This window comes from Engystomops pustulosus, chromosome 2 (genome assembly GCF_040894005.1).
Source record: "Engystomops pustulosus chromosome 2, aEngPut4.maternal, whole genome shotgun sequence".
NCBI classification, from domain to species: Eukaryota; Metazoa; Chordata; class Amphibia; order Anura; family Leptodactylidae; genus Engystomops; species Engystomops pustulosus.
Window position 1 is genome coordinate 12,614,535 of NC_092412.1, and position 15,520 is coordinate 12,630,054.

The 15,520-nt window shown below is 45.7% G+C and overlaps 1 protein-coding gene across 1 annotated transcript in view; it reads right to left on the bottom strand.

Annotated features, from left to right (window-relative positions):
• Positions 1 to 15,520, bottom strand: part of LOC140119827 (uncharacterized) — a 76,452-nt gene that overhangs the window by 8,435 nt on the left and 52,497 nt on the right. The window contains exons 3-4 of the mRNA XM_072139238.1: positions 11,539 to 11,620; positions 6,729 to 7,403 (exon numbers count right to left, since the gene is read on the bottom strand). Coding sequence (XP_071995339.1) covers positions 6,729 to 7,403; positions 11,539 to 11,620 — 757 coding nt within the window. The remainder of the gene's footprint in view (positions 1 to 6,728; positions 7,404 to 11,538; positions 11,621 to 15,520) is intronic.

Here is a 15,520-nt window from a genome sequence, read left to right on the forward strand (position 1 = left end):
GGCCGAACGAAAACCCGACGTATTTGGAAAAACCGCCGCATTTAAAAACCGAAAAAGTGTCGCTTGGGGAGCGCTTACCTTCACTTGGTCCGAGGTGGTGAATTCCGGCGCGATGAGATGACTTTGATCGCAGCAGCGCCACCTGGTGGACGGCGGAAGAACTACATTCATAAATCCCGGCCGGACCCGAATGCAGAGCAGAGAACGCGCCGCTGGATCGCGACTGGACCGGGTAAGTAAATGTGCCCCAGTGTGTGTGTTCCTGGATCATGCTGGGAGTTGTAGTCCCTCCATATAGTGTGTATGCTCCTGGAGCATGCTGAGAGTTGTAGTCCCTCCATATAGTGTGTGTGCTCCTGGAGCATGCTGAGAGTTGTAGTCCCTCCATATAGTGTGTGTGCTCCTGGAGCATGCTGGGAGTTGCAGTCCCTCCATATAGTGTGTGTGCTCCTGGAGCATGCTGGGAGTTGTAGTCCCTCCTCTGGTCACTTACCTCTTCTCTCCTCAGTGCAGGACACTCTCTATGTCACACACCTCCTCCTGCTCACTATCCACTAGTCATGTGACCCCGGGAGTGTGACGTCACTTAAGGGGCGGGGCCTCCCGGGTGTACATGTGTATAGAAGAGAAGTGCTGGATGAAGGACCTGTGATGATGTCATAGATCATGTGATCTTGGGGGGGGGTTGGCCTTATTGTGATAGATTCTGGTTCTCCTCAGCGCTTCTTAGATACAATGACAGCAGATACATTGGGGCTCATTTACTTACATTCCCCCTGGAGGTCACAGAAAGTGCATTTGTGTATAATGCACATCTGCTGCTATTAAATAAGATCCTGCGCTCGATATCCTGCATGTGTCGCTTCCCCGCTCAGGTCCCAGGAGTGCACCTTCTTCTTCCTGGTGCATGTAAGTGCATTGTCCGTGTATAATGCGCTGTGCGGGGAGTCACTAAGATCCTGCACCCGATATCCTGCATGTGTCGCTTCCCCGCTCAGGTCCCCGGAGTTCTCCTTCTTCTTCCCGGTGCATGTAAGTGCATTGTCCGTGTATAATGCGCTGTGCGGGGAGTCACTTAGATCGTGCTACCGATATCCTGCATGTGTCGCTTCCCCGCTCAGGTCCCTGGAGTTCACCTTCTTCTTCCTGGTGCATGTAAGTGCATTGTCCGTGTATAATGCGCTGTGCGGGGAGTCACTTAGATCGTGCTACCGATATCCTGCATGTGTCGCTTCCCCGCTCAGGTCCCTGGAGTTCACCTTCTTCTTCCTGGTGCATGTAAGTGCATTGTCCGTGTATAATGCGCTGTGCGGGGAGTCACTTAGATCGTGCTACCGATATCCTGCATGTGTCGCTTCCCCGCTCAGGTCCCAGGAGTGCACCTTCTTCTTCCTGGTGCATGTAAGTGCATTGTCCGTGTATAATGCGCTGTGCGGGGAGTCACTAAGATCGTGCGCCCGATATCCTGCATGTGTCACTTCCCCGCTCAGGTCCCCGGAGTTCTCCTTCTTCTTCCTGGTGCATGTAAGTGCATTGTCCGTGAATGATGCGCTGTGCGGGGAGTCACTAAGATCGTGCGCCCGATATCCTGCATGTGTCGCTTCCCCGCTCAGGTCCCCGGAGTTCACCTTCTTCTTCCTGGTGCATGTAAGTGCATTGTCCGTGTATAATGCGCTGTGCGGGGAGTCACTTAGATCGTGCTACCGATATCCTGCATGTGTCACTTCCCTGCTCAGGTCCCTGGAGTTCACCTTCTTCTTCCTGGTGCATGTAAGTGCATTGTCATGGCACACAATTTGAAGGTTAAATCCAGCGTTCAGTCCGAATCAGTCAGATCGTCCGTCGTAACGTCCCTTAAGTCGCATGGAAGCAGCGCAGCCGCGCCACAAAAGGGTATCAGCGCAGACACCTGTTAAATACCTGTGCAAGCCCTGAAAAAGGTGCAAAGTCCGACAGAAGTGCGATCCACAATCCTTAGTAAATGAGCCCCAATGTAGGAGGTTACAGGTGACGGTTTCCTCATGTCCAGTCTCTCCCATGTGAGAGGCCGCTGTGACTGACATCAGCTCCATCTTGGATTTGTTACGTTATGATATTATGTTCCACAATTTACAAGCCACAAAGTCAGAGTCTACACTTTCACCTTAACCCCTTAAGGACGCAGGGTTTTTTCGCTCATTCCTCGCTCTCCACCTTCAAAAATCCATAACTTTTTCATTTTTCCGTGTACAGAGCTGTGTGAGGGCTTAATTTGTGTGTAACAAATTTTACTTTCCCGTGATGTTATTTATTATTCCCTGCCGTGTACTGGGAAGCCGGAAAAAAAAAATGTGGAAAAATTGAAAAAAAAAACGCACGTTCTTGTAGGCTCAGTTTTTACGACTTTCACTCTTCGCTCCAAATAACACCTCAGCTTTATCCTTTGGTTCGGTGCGATCGCGGTGATACCAAATTTATACAGATTTTATTGTGTTTTAATACATTCTCAAAAATTAAATGAATGTGTACAAAAAAGGAAAAAAAAAATTGCCACCTTCTGACGCTAATAACTTTTTCACACTTTGGCGCACGGAGATGTGTGAGGGGTCATTTTTTGCGAAATGAGCCGTCATTTCCATTGCTACCATTTTGAGGTCTGTGCGACATTTTGATCACTTTTTATTACATTTTTTATGTCATGTAAAAAGGTGTAAAAGTCGCGTTTCGGACATTTGGGCGCCATTTCCCGCCACGGAGGTCACCGCCGGTGTGATAATATTACTCCTCCACAGTTTGTTTGTTATATATTCTTTTTTGATTTTTCTTTCTTTGTGTTGTTTCATTCTGCCTGTTATAAATCATTAGGCTCCATTTGTTTAAGACCAGCCAGAAGATGAGCCTGGCAGGGTGGTTATAACACCCCAGGGAGTCTATGTTTGATCAGAGACGCATGGTCTTCTAAGTGGTAAAATTAACACCTTTCGGCCAGAGTAGTCTAGCTAGTGGGGGATGAAAAGAAGCCACAGACTGCATGTTCTTCCCTCCAAATTTAGACAAAGGGAATATAATAGCTGTCCATAACTGGGACATAATTCATAATTATAGGTCCCAAGTTACACAGGACAGTTATGGGGTCTAGACGCACTCCTGGACCGAAAATCAGAACATTAGCTGCAATGGAAGGCAGCCAATAGCAGAACACCCCTGATATTAGGCTAAGACACCCCGAGTTTGGTATGGGGTTAATGGGAATAACATGCCCGTTTGGTTGGAAGCCATGGCACAATTGTGCCATCTCCCAATCAAAAGTTATGGGGTTCTGATAAAAACCCAGACCAAAAAAGTAGCTCACTGATGGAAGGGGGATAGAAAAATCCCCCTCACAGTGACATCACAGCCAGGGGTGGGGGTCAAAAATCACCTGGGCTTAAATTAATGAAGCAGCCACATAGTAGTGTTCAGTCTGGGTGACTCTATGACAATAGAAGGCTGGATCGATGCTTATGCCCTGTCCTCGGGCCAAAGAATTTCTTCCTATTCCACTAGTGTAAGTAGTGAGTGCATGTGCTGAGTTATCATCAGGGTGCATTGTCCGTGTGGTTGAGGTGCCTACGGCCTTCTTTGCGTAAGTAACTCGTGGGTGGTGGCAGTGTGGATTCTGTGGAGTAAATTTAGCGTAAGGACGCCATTTTGTGGAAGTGGGCGGAGCTTAAGGGTTAAATTCTGGGACTCCATAGAGTAGTTATCCAAGTGTGTGAACTCCGGTGAGTCGGGTTTGTGACAGCCGGTTATAACTGTTTTTTTATATTTTGATAGATCGGGCATTTTGGGACATGGCGATACCTATGTTTGTGATTTTTACTGTTTATTATGTTTTATATCAGTTCTAGGGAAAGTGGGGTAATTTGAATTTTTTATATTTTATTAATTTTTTTAAACTTTTTTTTCTTCACTATTTCTTAGACCATCTAGGGTACATTAACCCTAGATAGTCAGATCGTTCCTACCATATACTGCAATACTTCTGTATCGCAGTACATGGCATTTCTGCACACTGGCTCATTGTAAAGAATATGCAGAAACCATTCAGCCTCGGGTCTGACGCAGACCCGAGCCTGTCATGGCAACCGATCGCCACCACCCGATGACGTTCGGGGGCGTGATGATCGGAGGTAAGATGGCGGCGCTATGCTTTAAGTGCTGCCGGGGATAGGAGTCGCAGTGCCGTGCTCTGCCCACGCATACAGGATAAGAGTCGCAGTGCCGTGCTCTGCCCACGCATACAGGATAAGAGTCGCAGTGCCGTGCTCTGCCCACGCATACAGGATAAGAGTCGCAGTGCCGTGCTCTGCCCATATATACAGGATAAGAGTCGCAGTGCCGTGCTCTGCCCATATATACAGGATAAGAGTCGCAGTGCCGTGCTGTGCCCACATATACAGGATAAGAGTCGCAGTGCCGTGTTCTGCCCATATATACAGGATAAGAGTCGCAATGCTGTGCTCTGCCCACATATACAGGAAAGGAGAAGTTCTGTGCTATGTCTGTAACACTTTCTTACATAAATTAAGATAAAGATCTTATTCTAGATAATTCTGAGTGTTTTCCTTTTTAACCCCTTAGCGTTCAGCGCCATATTAGTACGGCGCGGGCTCCTGCTATTAGTGTTCAGCCCAGTACTAGTACGGCACTGAGCCGATGCCAGTTCGGCTCTGCACCGGAGCCAAGCCGGCATTAGGAATTTCGGGGTGAATCTACAATTCAGGGATCCATACAAGCCACCATCATAATGAGGCGGGAGTGATAGTTAGCATTCTGCAGTTTCTGCTGCAACTGGAATCCGAGGAATAGTGTGGGCTAGGACCTGTGCTACAACGGGAGCAGATTATGAATTCATGGCTTGCTCATCTCGCATGAACTGGTCATTGTGAAGACATAGGTCTTGCATGTCCTATTGGAAGACCTGGATTGCAGTATTGACTATGCCAGTGGAATCCATGGCCTCTGCATACTTAAAGGGGTCTTCTCATCTGGGCAGTCACATTCAATTTCATTAATTTGCCATATACATACATTTCGTCAATTAGATGTTATTTAAAAAAATGTTCCGGTGTGAAGATAATTTCTCATAAATGTAGTCATGTTGTCCCTTAGAAACAAGACTGTGTCCCTAGATACGGCCACTTCTGCTGGAGGGATTGCTCAAAGAAAGATACGTTTTTTGTATATGAAATGTCCAGGAGTTACTGCATGTCCCAGAGTTGTCCTGTGGTAATGATCGCTGAAGCCATGTGGTCAGGCAGGGCTCAATAGTGGCATGTCCAGATGAGAGTACCCCTTTAATGACCAGTGGGTTGTAGATCCACTGTGTTCTTATAAACATAGGGGCTTTTGGGCACATACGATACAGGGATCTGTATTCATTGTGGAGGAATCACAAGGCCGCCACCACTTGTGTGAGTCCTTCCTGGTGTGGTTATCAACTGGACCAGTGGGTAGAAAGACACCAGTGCATAGCAGAGAGGCAAGTGAATAATCAGGAAAAGTCCATAGTCAGGGCAGGCTGCAAAGTAGAAGAATCGAGGAAAAAGGGTGGGGGGTGGGGAGGCTGTACAGGTTCAGGAACAAGCCAGGGTCAGAAACTGAGGACATCAGATCAGGATTGTGGTCACAGAGCAAACCTTGGGTCAAATACAAGTAATCCAAAGCAGATACAAAACACTCCTTCACTTGGAACACTTAGGAACCTGACCTTTAATACCAGAGGCATGCACCAGCGGCATACTAGCAGAAGACACGCAGGCTTTATGAGTGACACTTGTGCATGGCCTTGGACCAAGGAGTGACTGGCTGGTAGCAGCAGCACAGCAGTGCCCGTGCCTAGAAAGGTGACACAGTATTTGCCATGGACAGTCATTGTTACACCGTATTCCCACAACATATGAGAGAACTACTCTCCTCCGAGCACTAAGCCCTCCATCACTTAGGGTCAATACCAACCAATATTTAAGCACCTTGACACAGTCTGCATTGGGCTGTTGCAGGGAACGGCAAGCCCTGATCTAGGATATAGAACAGTGAATGCTGCTCATTAGGATAAACCTTTTACACAGACTACCACAAATTACTAGAGAGGGAACAATCGTTAAATTTATAAATCAGACATCGGCCCAGCTTCACTGTCACCGAAAAAGGAGCAGCTGCCGACAACGCCAGGAGATGTAGAACATGTGAAAGTCACCTCAGAAACCATTTGTTGTGTGATTAGAAGTAAGGCCAGTTATCCGGAATAGAAAGTTTTTTTCATAATTCACCCACCGGTCAGTCCATTTAGCTTTTAAAAACCAAATATGCTGCACATATCAGTAGAAGTATCCTAAAAATGGAAATCCAACAACAGAGATCAAAACTAGTAACATCCATAGTGTAAGAAATGTTAACATGGCTTCTCTCCTGTGTGAATTCACCGATGTTTAGAATTTTCAGTCACAAATCATATCTTCAAAGCTTCTCTCCTGGGTGACTTCTGTTATGTCTAAAAAGGTGTCCTCTATTAAACATCTTACATGATCTGTACATAAAAAAGGCTTTTGCCCTGAGTAACTTTTTCCTCAGTAAAACATTTCCCACAATCTGGACCTTCTTCCTTGTGAGAGTTCTCTGGGATTACACAAGACCTTATTCATAACTGAAAAAAATGTCACCTTCAGAACATGGAAATGTCCTCTCTCCTCTGTGAGTTGCCTCATGGGCAACAAGATTTGTATTTCGAGTAAAACATTTCCCACATTCAGTACATGCAAATGGCTTCTCCCCCGTGTGAATTCTCTGGTGGTGAATAAGACTTGATTTCCCGGTAAAACATTTTCCACATTCATTACACGAAAATGGCTTCTCTCCTCTGTGAGTTGCCTGATGGACAATGAGATGGGTTTTTTGAGTAAAACATTTTCCACATTCAGTACATGAAAATGGCTTCTCCCCTGTGTGAGTTCTCCAGTGTTTAACAAGATTTGATTTGCCGCTAAAACGTTTTCCACATTCAGTACATGCAAATGGCCTCTCCCCTGTGTGAACTCTGTGATGTTTAACAAGATTTGATTTACTGTGAAAACATTTTCCACATTCAGTACATAAAAATTGCCTCTCTGCTGTGTGAATTTTCACCTGTTGATGAAGACTTGATTCGGGAGTATAATTTTTCTCACATTCGGAATATGAAAAAACCTTTGCCTCTTGGTGACTTTGAAGATGAATGATAACATTTGTTTTGTGAGTAAAAGTCTTCTCAGATTTTGGACATAAAAACTGCCCCTTATCTCCACGATTTCCCTCCTCTGTGGAAAGAGGTGACTGATTATCTTCTACTTCACCACAAGGAGATGAGGGGGGACGTCCATGGGAACCTCTTGTACTTTCATCTCCTGGAAAATATAACCAAGAAATCAGTATTGGAGGTTTCCATTTCCCAAGTTACAAGCAGAAGTTAAGCGACTTAACTGTAACATACAGTCATCTACGGATAGAAAAATCTTATGGTATAATCTGAATAAAGCCCACCTTTTCACAAACAAATAGGTCTTGGGCTGAAGGACAACTTTGTTGATTACTTCCTTTACCATTGTTTCTTTGCTATTCTCCTCAGTTTAGCCTGTACCTGAAGTAGCGGTCTCAACTGGCTGTGCTTATTACTGTGAGACCACAACTTGTTTACACACGTAACAGATTCAGACTGATGGAGGAGGAAAGGCTCACCTACCTACCTATTTGATTTTACATACCTTTCTCTGTTTCTCTCTGCACCTCAAGCTATTATAAACGCCTCCGCCACACTCGCCCAGCCTCTTATCTGTACACTCTACACAGCAGGGAAGCTGTTAAGCGTTAGTGCTCACACAGTACTGGCTATATACACTTCACGTAACAAAAATAGTAATTAATTAACAATTAATAGCAGCACAATAGAGAGCGGGTGCTAGCCCACACAAAATTTTGAGCCCAATAAAGTCCAGATAAGTATTTAAAAAAAAATGGTAGGCAGCACTCCAAAGGTATAAAGTTGAAAAAACGTGAGTTTTGATTCACCTTTAACGGGTACCATTCCCAGCACTGTATCACGCTCTGAGATATGAGGATGGGTGGGTGAGGCCGACCACCTCGGCCAGAAGCTGAAATCAGCACAGATTCCGTGATCCTGAAAACAGAGGCACAGACCAAAGAGATGGTGGAGCAGGCTAGTGGGAGGGACCGCTGAGGTAAGTAAATATCAATTTCTTTAAACAGCCCTCTCCCGATCACATATAATTTTTTTAGGTCTAGGACAACCCTTTTAAGCTTGGTTCTGGAGCTCCTTATATATAGTTCTTATAGTTATATACAGGTTCTCCTATGTAGCAAGCTCGGTTATGTTCCTGTAGGTAAGTAGTCAGCATGGTTCTAGTAACATATGCTTTTAGTATGCTTGGTTCTAGTGCTGTTTCTATGTAGTAGTCTTGTTTCGTGAGCCGTTTCTAAGTATTGAGATGGTAACTCATCTATGCACTCTGCTTGGTTCCAGAGCAACTTGGTTTCACTGATGTCCCCCCCCCATGCAATATGTTTAGTTGTGTTTAGCTTATTTAGAACAATTTTGTTTTATTAACGTTTCAATGAAAGCGAATAAAAGTGATATATTGTCACGGGTGCGCCCACAACCCATATCTCGGGTCGCAGGCTCACACGTGCCACGTGCACGCTTGTGCTGTTTACCTCTCCCCGCTCCTGATCTCGGTCCTCGGGCTGTGCGTGTGCATCCCCATCTCCTAGGGCGCTGGCCAATTCCCAGAATTCTATATAAACCTGCCTCTCCCTGCACACCCTGCCGGATCTTCGTGCCTTGTGCCCTAGAGAAAGCTGTGTTCCATTCCCTTTGCTGGGTTTGTGATTTCCCGTTGTGACCCCGGTTCCGTTCCTTACTACGCTCCTCCGCTGCCTACCTTGACCTATTGCCCGTCCTGACCTCCTGCCTGATCCCGACTACGATTCTACTTAACGTCTCTATACCTCGCCTTGGCTGCGACAAAGTCGCACCTGTGGAACGAACTGGTGGTACCACGCCGCAGCAAGTCCAACCCGCTTAGATTCCAGTCCCAGGTGTCGGCTTACATCATCGTCCGCGGTGGTCCACTTCCCCAGAAGCCTGACACATATACAGACAGTTTCCAGGTTACGTACAAGATAGGTTCTGTGTTCTTAAGTTGAATTTGTATGTAAGTCGGAACTATATATTTAATAATTGTAACCCCAGCTAAAATAATTTAGGTCCGTGTTGGATTTTAAGACTTTTGAGTTGTCGGAAGAACCAGGATTAACAATAAAGCTTAATTCCAGACACCTTTGATAACCGTTACAGCTGATTATTATAGCCTAGGGCTAATGTACATAAAATTACACACATCCAGAGGTCCATTTGTAACTAGGGGTCGTCTGTAAGTCGGGTGTTCTTATGTCAGGGACCGATTGTACTAAGAAAGGTGACACTAAGAAATACACTAAAAAAGAAGTCACTAAGAAATAAGAGATTAAACATGAGATAAGATGAAGGCAACAAGCAAGGGGGAAGTAACCCTAAAAAGTAACTTAAACCCTATTTAAGTTAAGTGTCCCTACTTAACTTAAATGAGGACACGACCTAAGGTCTCGTGCACACAAACGTGTTTTAGGGCTGTGTGCCAGCTGGTATTTCAGTTGCTTTGTGGTTTGTTACCCCCTTCCCAAAGCCTCTTATTTGACAGACAGCAGGGAGAAGGGGCATGCTGCAGATTTGGATAAACTCTCAGTGTTCAGATAATCCAAATATAATCTGCACCTCCAGCTAAACCTGGTAGAGGAGCAACATGTTATTAACACTTTTTTTTAAATTATTTAATATTTTATATAAAAAAGAAAGAATTAAAGAGCAAAATACACATAAGGAGAAAATAGGAAAATGTGGAAATGAATAGAAGGCAAAAAAAAAAAATAAAAAAAAATAAATCCAGCAACCGTTTATTATCAAAACAGACAGCTATATTACAACATTATCGAGCGTAACATTGTACTCTAAACTCTATGGCACACATTTACTTACCCATCCCTGTCGCGTTCCCCGATGAGAATGCACTGTGCCGCAATTCACTAAGACCGTGCACCCGATATCCTGCATGTGTTGCTTCCCCGCTCAGGTCCCCGGAGTTCACCTTCTTCTTTCTGGTGCATGTAAGTGCATTGTATGCGACACAATTTGAATGTTAAATCCTGCGCTTAGTCTGAATCAGTCGGATCGTCCGACGGCTCAACCCCCCCGATTTCTGTTGCATGAAAGACAGCGCAGCTGTACCACAACCCGATCGTGTGCGACACAATCCTCTGCTAAATACCTGTCCAAGCGGCGTAATTCTGAAAAACGTCGGGAAGTCAGACGGAAATGCGATCCGCGGACCCTTAGTAAATAAGCCCCAATGTTCCTAGTCATTTTCCCATTGCCCCACATATCCCTATATCCATGGATACCAGGTACTACTGTACAATCCTGTCAATGTCAGTTCCTCCATGCACATAATATCATTGATCTTAGAAAGCCAAAGGGACACAGTATGGGCATTTCTCCTCTACCCAGAGCAATCAGAGGGAACTATACTGAGTGATCTTTTATTTTCAGCACTGGAGCGAGAGAATGAATATTTGATCCTCTGTAAAATATTCAGACATTCTGATCCGAAGTATCGCCTAATAGAAATAATGCACAGGCAGGTGAAGACCACTGGTCTATAGCAATATCTTGTTTTACTATAAGTCGCTGAGGAATATTATTGAATAATTAGGGATTTTGGATACAACAAAACCCCTTTGAAAAAAAACATCCAAATTTTTACAGAAAATGTATTTCTATAACTCCTTAAAAACTGGTGTAAGAACTTTTCTGGACCCGCTTATTTTTTATGGAGCACTGCTGTGGACATTTCATTAGTGGGAGGAGCGGAGGACCTTACGTTAGGTGGGGAGTACTGCTGGGGGCATATTATTAGTGAGGGGAGGCTGCTGCTGGACATTTTATTAAAGAGTAGCAGCTGCATTTCGCACCCTAGGCTTATACTAGAGGCTAAGTTTTCCAGGTTTTTTTGTGGTAAAATTGGGCAGCTCGGCTTATACTTGCGTATATGTGTCATGTATATATTTTTCCTCACATTGAAAAGCCCAAAGACAAAAGGACATTATAGGTTTGTGGGGGTTATAGAAAAAGGGGTATTATAGTGTCTTCTTATTGAAACATTAAAAAGGGGGCTACAGAAAACGGGGCATTATATGGGTTGAGGAGCACACAATTTTCTTTTTCAGGAACCATGATAAACTGGGTGCAGCTGGTCCCCAGGTACAAGACGGTTGGGGAACACTGATATAGACTGTTCCGACTCACTGGATGAGAAAACCAGAGACAGATGAGCCGGTGTCTATGTCATCTCCATCTCCTCCCCTGGATGTGACCTCTCCCTGCAATGTATAAGGGAAGAATAACCCACAAGATACATGAAAGGCTCTTACCCTCCTCTGTCACTGATGAGGGGATTTCCTCTCCGCTCCTCCTTCCACCACAACTTTCCTGGAAAGATCCAACATGAGGGACCTGAGAAGGAACACAAAGTTATGGCAAATTTATCCTCATTATATAAATCTAAAGGATTTACAGGAATCTCAGCTCCATCTACCTGATGATCCAGTGGGAGATTCTCCTCCGATCCTCTTTAATATCTCGGGAATCTCCAGGACGGGGACATCTCTCTGGTTCCTGTGTAATATCTCGGGAATCTCCAGGACTGGGACATCTCTCTGGTTCCTCTCTAATATCCTGGGAATCTCCAGGACTGGGACATCTCTCTGGTTCCTGTGTAATATCTCGGGAATCTCCAGGACTGGGACATCTCTCTGGTTCCTGTGTAATATCCCGGGAATCTCCAGGACTGGGACATCTCTCTGGTGGATTTCTCTGACTGGATCCATCTATAGGAAATATACACAGTGACTGATACATTGTCTATATGTGATGATGAGATGATGGAGGAGGTGACCTCACACCTGCTCTGTCCTCTATAATCAGGAAGGTCTCCTCTTACCTGCTGATGTGAGGGGCTGGTGGTCCTCCATCATCATGTCCTTGTACTGGTCCTTGTGTCCTTCTATATACTCCCACTCCTCCATGGAGAAATAGACAGTGACGTCCTGACACCTTATAGGAACCTGACACCCACAATGACACAGTCATCACCCAGACACCTCCCTTGTGTTATTGTACAATGTCCCAGCATTCCCGGCAGCGCTCACCTCTCCGCTCAGCAGCTCAGTGATCCTGGAGGTAAGTTCTAGGATCTTCTGCTCATGTATCAGTGAATGAGGTGGAGGCTCGGTGATGGGGCTCTGGGTCCATCCTCCAGACACATGGGGGGTCACACACTCACCAGACGACTTCTTCACTACTGTGTAATCCTGTGTATGGGGAGACACTGATCACTACATAGATCCTAAGAATCCTTCACCTCTCCAGTCATTTCCCGCTGTTATTCCTAGAGATAAGAGCCGTGTCCTGGGAGACTCTCACCTCTCCGGTTATCAAGGAGATCATCTCCAGGGTGAGCTCCAGGATCCTGGCCGCCATCTGCTCTCTGTCCTTCTCCCGGATCCCTGGTGGATCATTGATGGAAAGGATCATCTTTAGGAGAAACCTCTGGGAGTCCTGGATCTATAGAACCTGAGGAAACATGAGAAGAACTAAGAGCAAACTCTATATGAAGCAATTGTGTCCATGACATGTGTGATGTGACAGATGGGGATTCTCCAGACACTGGAGGGGAGGTCACTGGACTGAGGGAGGAGTGATGGCGCTGGACTGTGCGACTGAGCTATTGCGCCATGGGGGGCTTATTGGGTTATAATGATAAATTCCCCCCATGTGTACTATGTGTGTGCTCCTGGAGGATGCTGGGAGTTGTAGTCCCTCCATATAGTGTGTGTGCTCCTGGAGCATGCTGGGAGTTGTAGTCCCTCCATATAGTGTGTGAGCTCCTGGAGCATACTGGGAGTTGTAGTCCCTCCATATAGTGTGTGTGTGCTCCTGGAGCATGCTGGGAGTTGTAGTCCCTCCACATAGTATGTGTGCTCCTGGAGCATGCTGGGAGTTGTAGTCCCTCCATATAGTGTGTGTGCTCCTGGAGCATGCTGGGAGTTGTAGTTCCTCCTCTGGTCACTTACCTCTTCTCTCCTCAGTGCAGGACACTCTCTACATCACACACGTCTCCAGCTCAATATCCACTAGTCATGTGACCCTGGGAGTGTGATGTCAGCGAAGAGGCGGGGCGTTCTGATCACTATCCACTAGTCATGTGATCCTAGGAGTGTGATGTAACGGAAGGGGCGGGGCCTCCCGGAAGGACAGGAAGGGTCTTAGTGTGTTCCTGTGTATAGAGGAGGAGTGGTGGATGAAGGACCTCCGATGATGTGATATATCATGTGATCAGTGTAGGCGGGGCGCTAGTTATGAGGGGGAGGAGTATAAATTATATTTCCCTGAGGAGACCTGTATGTGCGGCCATTACTTGTGGTGTGAGGGGTTTGGGTTGATGGAGTCTCTGGCAGAGCTTGTGTACGTCATGTACAGAATCTTTAGGTGTTGGTAATGATTAGATTGAGGATTATTGTCCTGTGATCAGTCGTGTTCTGTGTCTGAAGGTTATGACTTCTCTGTTGATAATTGCTGTTCCTCCTCCTTTATCTGTGGATTTTGTCACCTTTTCTTTTTCAGTTTGAGCCTCTGGTCTCCAGGACTCCCGAGCTGGACCAATTCTCTGGAATGCTCTACCCCATACTATTAGACTAACATCCAAATACTTAAAGGGGTATTCCAGGAATCAGCATAATTCATATATAAATGGGTCCTTAAAATATAAGCTAATGTGTAATTAGTTGTTATTTAAAATGTTGCTCCCGTTAGCAGAAAAATGCTGATGACATAGACTGTAATGAAGAATTAAAATGCTACTGGCCCTTTAATCAGTCCGTTAATTTCCTCCGCACGGTCCGGTGCAGAGCATACACAGGATAGAAGATGGCCGCTGGTCACATGTCCACATCACATGTCCTGGGCAGGTCATGTGATCACCACTATGTTTGGCTGTAGTCGGTTGGTTGCAGTGCATCCTGTATGGCCAGTGTTGTGGTGATGTCAGTTACACATCATTACTATGGTAACAGAGCAAGAAAACCTGTTACATCATCACCAGGAGCAGAGCATAAGAGGGAGGAGGAGTTATTGAGAACTAAAGGATCTTGGGACTTGTAGTATACAGAGGCAGCCATCTTGGTGATAACTTTAGGGAGGCCATAAAATCTTGTGAATCATAAAATCAAACTATTTAAGCTTCATATTGTGACTAATGACGTTGAGTTTTGTTACATTCATTTATTTATAGCATTATGGGGTTTTGTATCAGACGTTCAAATTCCCGGAATACCCCTTTAAGCTTGAAACGTGCTCTTAAAACCCATCACTTCTGGCCGATCATACATCAGGGGGTTCTGTGATTGTGGAAGAAAGGTCATAAAAGTTGGTGTTAGTGCAGGTAATGGTCGAGGCAACATGGGGATGGTAACACGTGGATTGTCAGGGGTGGTATATCTGGAATGTAACACCCCTGCCAATACATAGGCACGCTGGTATTTGTGAATAACACTCTCTCCAGGTCAGGGGGAGTCATGAACCCTCTAGGAAGTTTCCAGAACTGAGTGTAATTGCAGCTGTAGATACTTTCTGGCAAGGCAACAGTTAACTGGTGTATTTAATTATCCAATGATGTGGCTGATATATCACCTGGAATGTGATTGGAGAGGTGCTACCACCTGGGGGAGTATAAAAACCCCTGCTGGGTGAGAGCGCATGGTCTGTCTGGTCTGATCTTCGGTGAGAGTGAGGAGCACACCTTCAGTCAATCGAGCTGCCATCAATCCATGGAACTTCTTGTGCCTCAGGCCTGCTGCCTGGCACACAGGGCCAGTCTGGAGTATAAGCCCAGAACTGCAGCTTCCCCTACTTGGACTCAGTTCCACCTGAACCAGCCCATCCTGCCCCTACTATCAGGCTGAGTGTATCTTTCCCGAGGACCAACTCCCCATGATCATCCCAGCATAAAGAATATGCTCTTAACTGTTTTGGGCCATTGCCTTCTGTTCAATAAAGAACTGTAAGTTGATTTGCACAACATCTGCCTCCGTCTGATCCCTGGATACAGCTGTTACCACCACAAGGCTTCCCCATTCATCTCTTAGGGACATATCTTACAGACACTCAGGGGTTGCCCCAGAGAGAACCAGAACATCAGTCTCTCCCTCATCTAATTTCTTGCACACACCACCTGCTGGAGACCTGCCAGGCTGTAGGACACCCCTCCGGTCCCCATACCAAGCACTGTGACATCAGGGCACCCTAGGCCGCAACCGCCAGCCACTCCGGTATTTTGGGCCCCGTCTGCATCCAGGC